Here is a 14,771-nt window from a genome sequence, read left to right on the forward strand (position 1 = left end):
CTATACGGTCCTGAAGCCGAGGCTGCTGAGGCGGCTGGATCATAGAAACAGCTTTTTTGCCTTTCCTCGCTCTCTTCCTAAACTTCTTTACTACCGGAAGGTCGTCCATAATATGTTGAGACGGCAATTCAGGCACCGACTCATGACGCTCAAACCCTGAGGAGGCGCCAGTATAGACATACTGTTCAGCAGCGCCATCGTCGTCCTCATCCTCATCCATGGCGACGTCATCAGCGACTAATGGAGCCTCCTCCTTACCCCGTCCGCTATCACCCAACCCGACACCTGACGATAATTGGGTAGGTGGGGTGTTGATGTTCATACCTTGCTGAGGCTGCGTGCTCATGGGTGTGCTCCCGGCCGCCTCCAGACGAAGCAGACTCTTTGGCCACAACAGGACCCACCCAGCATTGCAACAATCACCAAGCCGCCGCGGTGTCTCATCGTCATCCCCCAGTAGTACTGGAGGAGGCAAATTCTCGTGGCCCGGTTTGACACTGGCCACGGAAACCTTAAAGACGTTCGGGGGGATCGGCCGGCTGTGGAACAATGGTTCCTTCGGCTCCATTATCGTCGCCTTCCCCACGTCCACCTTCTGGTCGCCGATGGTATACAATATGGTGCACGGGGTTTCGTCGGTCTGCAAAGAAAAGTCTGCGACGTGAGACATCCGAAAGGCAACGAAAACGGGAGATTATACATTTATATTGAAGGGGGCCGGTGTGATAGATACCATGAGGGCGTCGAGCTCAGCCAAAGACGAAGCACCGCCTAGCACGTCCGATGCGGGAGCCGGTGCGGGAGCAGGTGCAGCTGCAGGTGCTGGTGCAACGCTAGTCGAGATGCTCCCCGCCAAGAAGTCAGCAAGGGGAAAGTCCGCTGCATCTTTTTTTGGATTTTGCCTGGTCCAATTGAAAACGGCCGGAACCAAGGTAGTAGAAATATCTAAAGCCACCTGTTTTGCGGCAGCTATCGCTGTTGCGACTGTCTCAGTTGATTTCTTCTCAACCGCAATCTCAACCCTCTTGTCGATGTTTTCTTCATTTAACCTCCGTCTTTCCTTTCTCTCCTCCGTGGTCTCACGGTAGTACTTCTTCCATGTGGCGCCGTCTTCGACACTGTGCACGTGTCCATACGATGGTCGAGTGTCCACCGGTTGTTGTTTCAATATGTTCAACGCCCGGTTGAATGGAGTGTCCCACTTGGGCCTCGCCAATGCCTCAGACGGCGAGTCGCTTTCGGCCGCAATCCTGTGCTGCTCTCTCTGCAAAAGGCACAACGATCGTTTACAAATATGACTAACGTGTGCAGTCGAATTGATCAGAAACTAAAATTACCAGCAGTCTCATGAACTCCGTAATGACCGGTGTTGTCTCGTAAACCTTTTTCACTGGGTCCCAACGGTGCCGGGCCCTGAGGACGTCACGCTCCTGCGGGATGGTGAACTCCGCCAAGGGGTCTGGGATGCCCGTACTTGCGGCTTCCGCGTCCTCCTTGGCCCATTTGGACCTCTTTCCGCCGTAACCACGGCTTCCGAGGTGGTGGCTACCAATGTTCCTCTCTTGAAGCCCCTTCATGTACTTAGACTTTTTTTGGCATCTTCGGCCTCGCAAGCCTCCTTGAATATTTGAAACTGCTCTTCCGTGATTGTCGGATTATCCTTTACAATCTTGAAGTAGGGTTCCTTCTTGTTGATGATCCTTGCTTTCACTCGATTTTTCCAGGTGGCCAACGCGTCGCTAAACTTGGTCATGGCATGTTTGTTTATCTTCTTGATTGCCGGTTCCTCATCTGGATCTTTATAATCCTTCTCATTCCGGCCTGGGAACAAGAATATCTGGTGAAACTTCTTTAGGAGGGAGCTCCTCATATTTTCTATCTTCTGTCGTTTCTCATCGTTGATGGTGGCGGTTGTCCGTATGATGCAGCCTATTTGATTGCCGTAGCATCGACGCGCTTCCTCGGGCGTCGTTGGCTCAAAATTGCCGTCGTCCACCTCCGTGACCACCACTCTAGTAGTCCTGAGTTTGTTAGGAACTCGTTGCCTCTTTGCTTTCGGTTCTACACCGGCTCCGCTCCCCGAGGCAGCGCCGGTCTCAGTCTCAGCGCCGGTCTCGGTGTCGGTCTGAGTCTGAGCGCCGGTCTCAGTCTCGGCACCGGTCTGCGTGTCGGTCTCAGTCCCCGATGCCACCGGTGGGCCCAGCAATAACATCGGTTGATCATCGGTAAGGCTAAAAAATTCGTCTGCCGCCCGGTAGGCGTCGTCGCAATCACCAGAACCCTGTCCTTCATCGTTGCTAGCCATGTTTCCTATGATTAAATCTAGTCAATTAATTCTAGACCTAATAAAATGAATAATGACATAAAAAGGCCTATTGTTTTGCAGGAATGTTGACTCCTTCCTGGTGCGGCAAATCACGCGCACTCGATATGTCCTAGTTTGTAGCACAAGTCATGCCGAAATTCACGGAAAATTTCGGCATGAGCTTTGTTAAAAAGTGGACAAATCGAGAACCTGAAATTTGCCGGAAAAGAAATGAATCAACATTCCGGCAAAACATAGGCCACTAAGCATCATTCCCTGCAAACAGTGTCCAAATATACACGAGCAACCACATGTGCAAACAGTGTAGAAGAAAATTCATTTAACTACTAATAGAACAAAATTCAGTTAACTTTAGTGCTCTATAATGATGAAAGGAAAAAAAAATTCAGTTAACTACTAATTTCATTCATTTAGGTTATTCATTTAACATCACCTAATTAACCTACTTTACCAATACTACTAGCAGCACTACTAACCTAATTAACCTAGCAAAACTCTAGTGCCCTAACTGAAAAACATCTAATTAACATCTAATTTTTTCTCTAAAGTACAGAGAGAGATGAGTGAGGGGGAGGGGTGGGGGACTTACAGAGAGGGGAGAGACGGTGGCGGGGAGGTGCTCGGTGACGGAGGCAGGGGCGGAGAGGGCGGGCTCGGGCACGGGCAAGGGCGGTCCTGGGCAGGCTCGGGCAGCAGTGAGGTGGAGGGCGCCGACGGTGACGTGGAGGGCGGCCTTGGGCGGCGGCTGTGAGGCTGAGGGCGGCCTCGGGCGGCGGCGGTGAGACTGAGGGCGGCCTCGGGCGGCGGCGGTGAGGCTGAGGGCGGCCTTGGGCGGCGGCGGTGAGGAGACGGCGGCGAGGGCGAGGGACGATTTGGGGAAGAATTGGTGGCCGGGGGTGGGGGGAAACCGCTGTTTAAGTGAAACGTAATGGTAGCGCGTTTCCGGAAACGCTCTATAGCTAAGTTAGCTATAGCGCGTTTACTGAAACCCGCTACTGCTATTCCTTTCTCCTTTTTTCCATTTTTTCTTTTATTTTTCTTTACATTTTATTTTTTCCCTTTCTTCTTTTTCTATTTCTTCCATTTTTTTTTACTTTTCTACTTGTTTTTCACTTTATTTTATTTCCGTTAGCAGTAGCGCTTTACACGTAAGCGCGCTGCAGCTAAGGAGATTAGCAGTAGCGCTGGGCCATTATACGCGCTACTGCTAGGTTGGGCTAGCCATGTGCGCCCAGTTCGAACGTAGCAGCAGCGCTTTTCGCTAGTACGCGCTACTGCTAAAGTCATAGCAGTAGCGTGGTTTATTCACGCGCGCTGCTACTAAGTAGCAGCAACGCTTGATTTTGTACAGCGCTACTAGTAAAATTCTATGTATAGGCTTTTCCCTAGTAGTGTTTGATTGTAGATAGATGGTCCGTGCTGTTGTTCCGTTGAATTTTAATGCGTTCCTTGAGAAAGCAAAGTTGAAAGATGATGGTAGCAATTACACGGACTGGGTCCGTAACTTGAGGATTATCCTCATTGCTGCACAGAAGAATTACGTCCTGGAAGCACCGCTGGGTGCTAGGCCTGCTGCTGGAGCAACACCAGATGTTATGAACGTCTGGCAGAGCAAAGCTGATGACTACTCAATAGTTCAGTGTGCCATGCTTTACGGCTTAGAATCGGGACTTCAACGACGTTTTGAACGTCATGGAGCATATGAGATGTTCCAGGAGTTGAAGTTAATATTTCAAGCAAATGCCCGGATTGAGAGATATGAAGTCTCCAATAAGTTTTATAGCTGCAAGATGGAGGAGAACAGTTCTGTCAGTGAGCATATACTCAAAATGTCTGGGTATAATAATCACTTGATTCAATTGGGAGTTAATCTTCCAGATGATTGCGTCATTGACAGAATTCTCCAATCACTTCCACCTAGCTACAAGAGCTTCGTGATGAACTATAATATGCAAGGGATGGTTAAGACAATTCCCGAGCTCTTTGCAATGCTGAAAGCTGCGGAGGTAGAAATCAAGAAGGAGCATCAAGTGTTGATGGTCAACAAGACCACTAGTTTCAAGAAAAAGGGCAAAGGGAAGAAGAAGGGGAACTTCAAAAAGAACATCAAGCAAGTTGCTGCTCAGGAGAAGAAACCCAAATCTGGACCTAAGCCTGAAACTGAGTGCTTCTACTACAAGCAGACTGGTCACTGGAAGCGGAACTGCCCCAAGTATTTGGCGGATAAGAAGGATGGCAAGGTGAACAAAGGTATATATGATATACATGTTATTGATGTGTACCTTACTAATGCTCGCAGTAGCACCTGGGTATTTGATACTGGTTCTGTTGCTAATATTTGCAACTCGAAACAGGGACTACGGATTAAGCAAAGATTGGCTAAGGACGAGGTGACGATGCGCGTGGGAAATGGTTCCAAAGTCGATGTGATCGCGGTCGGCACGCTACCTCTACATCTACCTTCGGGATTAGTATTAGATCTAAATAATTGTTATTTGGTGCCAGCGTTGAGCATGAACATTATATCTGGATCTTGTTTGATGCGAGACGGTTATTCATTTAAATCAGAGAATAATGGTTGTTCTATTTATATGAGTAATATCTTTTATGGTCATGCACCCTTGAAGAGTGGTCTATTCTTATTAAATCTCGATAGTAGTGACACACATATTCATAATGTTGAAGCCAAAAGATGCAGAGTTGATAATGATAGTGCAACTTATTTGTGGCACTGCCGTTTAGGTCATATCGGTGTAAAGCGCATGAAGAAACTCCATACTGATGGACTTTTGGAACCACTTGATTATGAATCACTTGGTACTTGGAACCGTGCCTTATGGGCAAGATGACCAAAACACTGTTCTCCGGTACTATGGAGAGAGCAAAAGATTTGTTGGAAATCATACATACAGATGTATGTGGTCCGATGAATGTTGAGGCTCCTGGCGGATATCGTTATTTTCTCACCTTCACAGATGACTTAAGCAGATATGGGTATATCTACTTAATGAAACATTAGTCTGAAACATTTGAAAAGTTCAAAGAATTTCAGAGTGAAGTTGAAAATCATCGTAACAAGAAAATAAAATTCCTACGATCCGATCGTGGAGGAGAATATTTGAGTTACGAGTTTGGTGTACATTTGAAACAATGCGGAATAGTTTCGCAACTCACGCCACCCGGAACACCACAGCGTAATGGTGTGTCCGAACGTCGTAATCGTACTTTACTAGATATGGTGCGATCTATGATGTCTCTTACTGATTTACCGATATCGTTTTGGGGTTATGCTTTAGAGACGGCCGCATTCACGTTAAATAGGGCACCATCAAAATCCGTTGAGACGACGCCTTATGAATTGTGGTTTGGCAAGAAACCAAAGTTGTCGTTTCTGAAAGTTTGGGGCTGTGATGCTTATGTGAAAAAGCTTCAACCTGATAAGCTCGAACCCAAATCAGAGAAATGTGTCTTCATAGGATATCCAAAAGAAACTATTGGATACACCTTCTATCACAGATCCGAAGGCAAGACTTTTGTTGCTAAATTCGGAAACTTTCTAGAGGAGGAGTTTCTCTCGAAAGAAGTGAGTGGGAGGAAAGTAGAACTTGATGAGGTAACTGTACCTGCACCCATATTGGAAAGTAGTACATCACAGAAACCGGTTTCTGTCACACCTACACCAATTAGTGAGGAAGCTAATGATGATGATCATGAAACTTCAGAACAAGTTACTACTGAACCACGTAGATCAACCAGAGTAAGATCCGCACCAGAGTGGTACGGTAATCCTGTTCTGGAAGTCATGCTACTAGATCATGATGAACCTACGAACCATGAAGAAGCGATGGTGAGCCCAGATTCCGCAAAATGGCTTGAAGCCATGAAATCTGAGATGGGATCCATGTATGAGAACAAAGTATGGACTTTGGTTGACTTTCCCAAAGATCGGCAAGCAATTGAGAATAAATGGATCTTCAAGAAGAAGACTAACGCTGAATGTAATGTTACTGTCTACAAAGCTCGACTTGTCGCAAAAGGTTTTCAACAAGTTCAAGGGATTGACTACGATGAGACCTTCTCACCCGTAGCGATGCTTAAGTCTGTCCGAATCATGTTAGCAATTGCCGCATTTTATGATTATGAAATTTGGCAGATGGATGTCAAAACTGCATTCCTGAATGGATTTCTGGAAGAAAAGTTGTATATGATGCAGCCGGAAGGTTTTGTCGATCCAAAGGGAGCTAACAAAGTGTGCAAGCTCCAGCGATCCATTTATGGACTAGTGCAAGCCTCTCGGAGTTCGAATAAACGCTTTGATAATGTGATCAAAGCATTTGGTTTTGTACAGACTTTTGGAGAAGCCTGTATTTACAAGAAAGTGAGTGGGAGCTCTGTAGCATTTCTGATATTATATGTAGATGATATATTACTAATCGGAAATGATATAGAATTTCTGGATAGCATAAAGGGATACTTTAATAAGAGTTTTTCAATGAAAGACCTCGATGAAGCTGCTTACATATTGGGCATTAAGATCTATAGAGATAGATCAAGACGCTTAATTGGACTTTCACAAAGCACATACCTTGATAAAATTTTGAAGAAGTTCAAAATGGATCAAGCAAAGAAAGGATTCTTGCTTGTGTTATAAGGTGTGAAATTGAGTAAGACTCAATGCCCGACCACTATAGAAGATAGAGAGAAAATGAAAGGTGTTCCCTATGCTTCAGCCATAGGCTCTATCATGTATGCAATGCTATGTACCAGACCTGATGTATGTCTTACTATAAGTCTAGCAGGTAGGTACCAAAGTAATCCAGGAGTGGATCACTGGACAGCGGTCAAGAACATCCTGAAATACCTGAAAAGGACTAAGGATATGTTTCTCGTATATGGAGGTGACAAAGAGCTCATTGTAAATGGTTACGTTGATGCAAGCTTTGACACTGATCCGGACGATTCTAAATCGCAAACCGGGTACGTGTTTACATTAAACAGTGGAGCTGTCAGTTGGTGCAGTTCTAAACAAAGCGTTGTGGCGGGATCTACATGTGAAGCGGAGTACATAGCTGCTTCGGAAGCAGCAAACGAAGGAGTCTGGATGAAGGAGTTCATATCCGATCTAGGTGTCATACCTAGTGCATCGGGTCCAATGAAAATATTTTGTGACAATACTGGTGCAATTGCCTTGGCAAAGGAATCCAGATTTCACAAGAGAACCAAACACATCAAGAGACGCTTCAATTCCATCCGGGATCTAGTCCAGGTGGGAGACATAGAGATTTGCAAGATACATACGGATCTGAATGTAGCAGACCCGTTGACTAAGCCTCTTCCACGAGCAAAACATGATCAGCACCAAAGCTCCATGGGTGTTAGAATCATTACTGTGTAAATCTAGATTATTGACTCTAGTCCAAGTGGGAGACTGAAGGAAATATGCCCTAGAGGCAATAATAAAGTTATTATTTATTTCCTTATATCATGATAAATGTTTATTATTCATGCTAGAATTGTATTATCCGGAAACATAATACTTGTGTGAATACATAGACAAACTAAACATCACTAGTGTGCCTCTACTTGACTAGCTCGTTAATCAAAGATGGTTATGTTTCCTAACCATAGACATGTGTTGTTATTTGATTAACGGGATCACATCATTAGGAGAATGATGTCATTGACATGACCCATTCCATTAGCTTAGCACCCGATCGTTTAGTATGTTGCTATTGCTTTCTTCATGACTTATACATGTTCCTATGACTATGAGATTATGCAACTCCCGTTTGCCGGAGGAACACTTTGTGTGCTACCAAACGTCACAACGTAACTGGGTGATTATAAAGGAGCTCTACGTGTGTCTCCAAAGGTACATGTTGGGTTGGCGTATTTCGAGATTAGGATTTGTCACTCCGATTGTCAGAGAGGTATCTCTGGGCCCTCTCGGTAATGCACATCACATAAGCCTTGCAAGCATTGCAACTAATGAGTTAGTTGCGAGATGATGTATTACAAAACAAGTAAAGAGACTTGCCAGTAACGAGATTGAACTAGGTATTGAGATACCGACGATCGAATCTCGGGCAAGTAACATACCGATGACAAAGGGAACAAAGTATGTTGTTATGCGGTCTGACCGATAAAAGATCTTCGTAGAATATGTGGGAGCCAATATGAGCATCCAGGTTCCGCTATTGGTTATTGACCAGAGACATGTCTCGGTCATGTCTACATTGTTCTCGAACCCGTAGGGTCCGCACGCTTAACGTTACGATGACAGTTTCATTATGAGTTTATATATTTTGATGTACCGAAGTTTGTTCGGAGTCCCGGATGTGATCACGGACATGACAAGGAGTCTCGAAATGGTCGAGACATAAAGATTGATATATTGGACGGCTATATTCGGACACCGGAAGTGTTCCGGGTGATTTCGGAGAAAACCGGAGTGCCGGAGGGTTACCGGAACCCCCCCGGGAGAAGTAATGGGCTTTATGGGCCCTAGTGGAGAGAGAGAGGGGCGGCCAGGGTGGGTCGCGCGCCCCCTCCCCCTCTGGTCCGAATTGGACTAGGAGAAGGGGGGCGGCGCCCCCCTTTCCTTCTCCCTCTCCCCCTTCCTTTCCCCCTCCTAGTAGGAGTAGGAAAGAGGGGAGTCCTACTCCTACTAGGAGGAGGACTCCTCCTCCTTGGCGCGCCCCAAGGGCCGGCCGGCCTCCCCCCTTGCTCCTTTATATACGGGGGCAGGGGGCACCTCTAGACACACAAGTTGATCTTCAAGATCGTTCTCTTAGCCGTGTGTGGTGCCCCCCTCCACCATAGTCCTCGATTATATTGTAGTGGTGCTTAGGCGAAGCCCTGCGACAATAGAACATCAAGATCGTCACCACGCCGTCGTGCTGACGGAACTCTTCCCCGACACTTTGCTGGATCGGAGTCCGGGGATCGTCATCGAGCTGAACGTGTGCTAGAACTCGGAGGTGCAATAGTTTCGGTGCTTGATCGGTCGGGCCATGAAGACGTACGACTACATCAACCGCGTTGTCATAACGCTTCCGCTGTCGGTCTACAAGGGTACGTAGATTACACTCTCCCCTCTCGTTGCTATGCATCATCATGATCTTGCGTGTGCGTAGGAAAATTTTGAAATTACTACGTTACCCAACACCTACGCACGCCAATACAGAAAATTCTCCGTTGATAACTTGATGGTGAGGAGATGGGTGAAGTGGAACGACGCAGGTGCCGGCGTGTCGGCCACCGCGGGCAGACGGACGGGAGCAGGACGGACAGCGGCGGCCGCGGGAGTAATCGGAGAAGCCGAGGGCATCACCCCGGCCATGAAGGAGCCGAGGTTTGTGCCGAAGCTGGATGGGTCAGCCATGGTGCTGACGACGAGGGAGTTGTGCAGGTCGTTGGTGCCGGCGAGGAGAGCGGCGAGGGTGGATGGGATCCCTCTTGCGGTGGTAGCGGCCGAAGGAGCGACGACGGCGGTCGAAGAAGCAGCGGAGGCCATCGCGACCTAGTCTGATACCATGTACGATTTAGAGATAGGAGGGTTTGAGGGATCGCACGCCTCAATGGGCTCTAGGCTTCCCTTTATATGTAACAAAGAATCAATACAAATACAGGGTATATATGGTATGTTAAAATCCTAAGACGTATACAACACGGATTCTAACAACATGTATCGATGACGGACATGATGTAGTACGAGGGGAGAAATGTCTGTAGAGGTTTCCTTCCTCCCCAACTAAAGACCCAATCTAAAGCTTAGGCGGCGAAGACACAACCTCTAGTTTGGCGAGAGCAGCCTCCGCCCTCCCCGGAACACTCCCAACTCGCGCAAGGTAATCGCGCAGCTCAGTGCGAAGCAAGTCGGTCTCGTCCGCTAGGACGGGCTGCAATTGCAGATCAGCCGGTGTTGCATCAACCTCTAGTGCAGGCAGTGGGGTAGGCATTGGAGCATCATGATGTGGCTTCGTAGTCAGATCGAAGCGGTGCTTAGCATGACAAAAGCGCACTTTGTGGCTGAAACGAAGGCATCCCGTGCACCAGGTTGGGTCCCTGCAAGAGGCCCACTGCTTTCTTTCGTTCCTTACTTTTTATCCAAAAATTGCAAAATGGAGTACAAAAGAGCTAAGGACATAACAAGGCTGAGACAACCAAAATTACTTAGGAATATCATGATTATATTTAGAAAAACTATGGGTGTAAATTACACTCATCAGGCGCTACGGCCAACTCCACTTCTGGTGGGCTACGTAGCTTGTCCCAGAAGGGTATGGTATGCGGGGTCCCTAGGTTCCACTACAAGGATGAACATTAGTGCAAGCTCCCCGCGTTCCAATCCGGATCGCGGTGGCGAGTCGAATTCCAATGACTTCGTCAACTTCTACGAGGCCAGCGGTATCAAGCATTACACCACCGCACCATACTCGCCTCAAAAAAGCTACTTCTTCAAGTGGAAGTGAGATGGTGCTCTACCACTTGAAGTCCATGGTTGTGATGGGGCCTTTGGTAGAAGCAATGAAGACGGCGGTGTACCTGCTCAACAAAGCTCCATCGTGGAGTCTCAATGGCGTCATGCCGTACGAGGCTCAGCACAGGAAGCAACCGAATGTCCATGTCCATTGTCTCAGGGCATTTGGATCATTGGATGTGTCACCTATTGTTAGGGACCGACTCTTGCTTCTCCTTAATAAATCACAAGTATGGTTAATTTGAGCTCAGTGTAGCGGCTACAAGGGAACTACTAGCCATTATAGGAGGAACTAGGAAGGAAATAGTAAGCTGCCACCATTTGTCGTGTTTGATGATCCACTAGATGCCTTCCTTCGAGAGGGACAAGTAGGTGGCGAGGGAAGGAAGTAACTCAAATCCGCTCTAGGCACTGGACTCTTAGGTTGGGCTAGTGCCTTACTACCTTCTGATGGGTCAAGCGTCCAGCGAAGCAAACGTGGTACTTCCAGGTGGGGGTATGTATGTCAGGAGTGATGACATCCCACCTTCTTGCGAAGAGGCTTGCTCCCAAGCCTATGCACCTAGGAAACAAGCCTAGAGCATGACCTTGTCTACCAGTGTCAGTGACCACAGCGTGATCCAACCATCATGCTTCAATGTTTCTTGTTCTAACATTATTGAAGCATGGCAGCTAGAACTATTAGCACGCCCATTGAAGTCGGCAGCTCAGGTTCAGTCATGGTACCTGGGAGCAGTGCACGCCGGAGTTGCGAAACGTGAAATACAAATGCACAAATGCCTATGGGGTGGCTGCGGACAATACTCCACATCTTTGATCTTGACTATGACTTGATAAGGGCCATAGTAGCGGCAAGAGAGCTTATGGTTGGCGTGCTTCACGATGGATTTATGAATGTATGGTTGAAGCTTCAAAATGCTACATCTCCCATGATGAAGGTGCGGTGCAATATCTTTTTGTCCATATGATGCTTCATGTGCATGCACTTTCTCTGCAAGTGTTGCTGTAGTAGGTCCTGGATAATTGCATGCTCATCGAACCATGATTGCAGAGTTGGGACGTGTTAGAGTTGTGTCGAATATTGTGTACAAGGTAGGTTACATGTGGACTCTGAGTAGTATTGTGTTTAGATATGATATGGAGTCGTGTCCTAGTAGGACACTTGTATCATAGGCCTCTCATATATAGCGAGGGTAGACATACGATGTAACCTATGTCAACATAATAGCACAGGAACGCAGGGGAAGTCGGCGGCACGTGCCGGCGTCCAGGGCGACCGGGTGCGGTATTGTAGCGGTGTCATGGGGAGAAGCGCCCATAGTCAGGCCCCGAGGATGTAGCCATATCGGTGAACCTCATTAACAAATCTCGGTGTCGTGCTCGTGTGATTGATTGGTCCTCGGATGATCGACGGTGGCCTCGAATTTATTATAACATGACGTACAAGAACTTTTCGTTGTGATCCCCCCGTGCCATGGCTCGTGCCCGTATATGGTCTTAAAAGGACACATTCCAATCGTTGAGTGACAGAAGAGTTATACCAAAACTGAGCATGGGGGATGTATGCGTGAAGCAACGTAGGAACATCTTGAGGCAATGGTTAACACTCTTAGACTACCCGTCGGTTTGAAGACAACGTCGATGCCGAAAAGCTCCAGGAGCTCCTCCACGGCATGAAGTTGCATGGTGATGGCGTGCGGTCACTTCCCCAATGCTTTCCGCACTTGAAGCAGAGGTTGCATGCATGCTTGTACTCCCACAGGGCCTTGAGTTTGGAGGCACCAGCATGAGCTGCGTCAATGCCGCGACGATCCATGACTACTATCAGAGTTGGTGGCTATCCTTGTGCCGATGGAGCGGGCAAAGGCATGGTCACCCTTGCATGGTGCACCATTTCCACCAGCCGAGAGGCAGACCATGACTGCTCGATGCATGGTGATGCCTTACACCACCTCCTCCTGGAGCGGCGCTAAGGCGCACGCCATGTCGATGTATGGTGGGCCCTACACCAACAGCAGTGTGAAGTCCCTCCACACAATGAGTAGGATAGTAATAAGGATAGATGGAGTCGGAGCAAGCAGATAAATGGTTGATGACTAATTCAAATCTCCCGATGTAATCTGCAACTGAAGAAGTTTGGGAAATGGTGTCAAACCAACTTATCAACAACTGGTGTCGAGCGTGTTTGAATCTTGTGCAGAGCAATGTTGGAAAAGACTCAAAGAAGCCCTGAAAGCCTTTTCCGAATCGACTGCAGCCAAACTTAAGCCGACCCCCGAGAAATTCATACAGGCCCTAGGTACCCAGAAATTCTCACAAATGCCAAATATTTGAAAATACTGCTCGCTCCAGAACTCCATTTTGGTCCATTAATCCCGTATGCTGTGCCTACTTTCCGTGGAAAAGAAAATGCTACGCCTGAGCACCCACGTTTTTTCACCTTTGTTTGTGATGAGATGCGCTTGATTAACTCTTCGATACCACGGACAACGTGAAGGGCGCTTTTGTTTACTCTTGGCATCATGGACGTACCAGAGGTCGAAGGGCCACGATGGCGATCGCAGCCATCCGGTCCAGAAATCCGCATCCGGCCTCCATCCAGGTCCTCCCATTTGTTATCCACCGTACCCCAGCGTTATCCAACCAGAATTCTCCTCACCTCAGCCATGTCACGCGCCGCCGCCACATGGCTGCTCGCCAGTGGGCACGCCATCCCCGCGACAGATAAGGCGCGCCTTGCCTTGCAGCCCAGCCGGCCGTATCTTCATAACCAAATAGCCCCGCACCAAAACGCACCCCACTAGCATCATCATCACACATTCCCAGCGCAGATCGTCTCAACAACTCAGCAGCTCCGTCCCGATGGCGTCGCTCACCATGATGGCGTCCCTCTCCGCGGCCGTGGCGGTCGACCGGCGCGCGGCAGCCCCGCGCCGCGGCCTCGTGGTGGCCCGGGCCGCCAAGGTCGAGGGCCAGCAGGAGCCGGCGGCCAAGATGGCAGCCGTGGAGCCCGCCACCGACGGCCGCCGTGCCGTGGTGTTTGCTGCCGCCGCTGCGGCCTTGTCGGCCATTGGCGGGGTGGCGTTCGCCGAGTCGGACGTCAAGAAGGGGAGTCCCGAGGCCAAGAAGAAGTACGCCCCCGTCTGCATCACCATGCCCACCGCCAAGATCTGCCACAACTGATCGTGGGGAGGGGGCGATGATGATGCGGGTGGGCGGTAAATATTGTACTACGTACGGTTTTATCTCTTGTTGAAGTTCGAGCTTAGATGCATAAGGCCGCGTTGCGCGCGCTTGGACGCCGCCATGGACGGTCTCTAATGTTGTTGTATTATCCATTGCAAATTCGAGGTGAAACCGCACTTGTTTGATTACTTTCATGCATGCGCCCTTTCGTCTGTCGAGTGATCTTCTCTAATTAAAAATGAACCGAGCACAACGCTGACCTCAGGGGACTGTTGTCTGTCACGCCGTACTGGGTAAGGATGGGTGATGTGACTATGTAAGGAGTGTACGAACGAACAAAATCGCCCGATCTTTGTTCTTCTATAAGAGCAGTGGCGATTCCACCAGGGGGGCTTCAATAGGCTGAAGCCTACCCTTCAAAAATCATATTTCAGCTAAACATGCAATTTGAGAATTATACTGAGGTGTTTAACATGTAAACTGCAATGAATTTGCTCAGTAGACTTAGAAACTTGATGTTTTGAGCCTACCCTTCAATTTTATGCAAGATTCGCCACTGTATAAGAGCATCTACATACAACCGGACCCCATCCCACCCCAAAAGTCTGGACAAGCTGCCCAATCAGTGTCCGGATGCAAAAACGGCATCCAATCGGCCTCTTCACATTCGGTCCAAATCTGAGGCGAATATGGGAGGCCCGAACACGTCCGGACACGCCCGCCATGTTGGACTGGTGGATAGGCTCCACGCAGGAACGCGGAGAAACTGCTGATCCA

The 14,771-nt window shown here is 48.3% G+C and overlaps 1 protein-coding gene across 1 annotated transcript; it reads left to right on the top strand.

Annotated features, from left to right (window-relative positions):
* Positions 1-13,570: 13,570 nt before the first annotated feature.
* LOC125514393 (photosystem II 5 kDa protein, chloroplastic-like) lies at positions 13,571-14,182 on the top strand. The gene has a single exon (XM_048679705.1). The coding sequence runs from the start codon at positions 13,671-13,673 to the stop codon at positions 13,989-13,991; it is 321 nt and encodes a 106-aa protein (XP_048535662.1). The 5' UTR covers positions 13,571-13,670; the 3' UTR covers positions 13,992-14,182.
* The last annotated feature ends 589 nt before the right edge of the window (positions 14,183-14,771 follow it).

The sequence above is a fragment of the Triticum urartu genome, chromosome 6 (genome assembly GCF_003073215.2).
Source record: "Triticum urartu cultivar G1812 chromosome 6, Tu2.1, whole genome shotgun sequence".
Lineage (NCBI taxonomy): Eukaryota > Viridiplantae > Streptophyta > Magnoliopsida > Poales > Poaceae > Triticum > Triticum urartu.

Coding starts and splice junctions, on each gene's coding strand:
- LOC125514393 (XM_048679705.1), top strand. CDS start 13,671: ATGGCGTCGCTCACCATGATGGCGTCCCTCTCCGCGGCCGTGGCGGTC.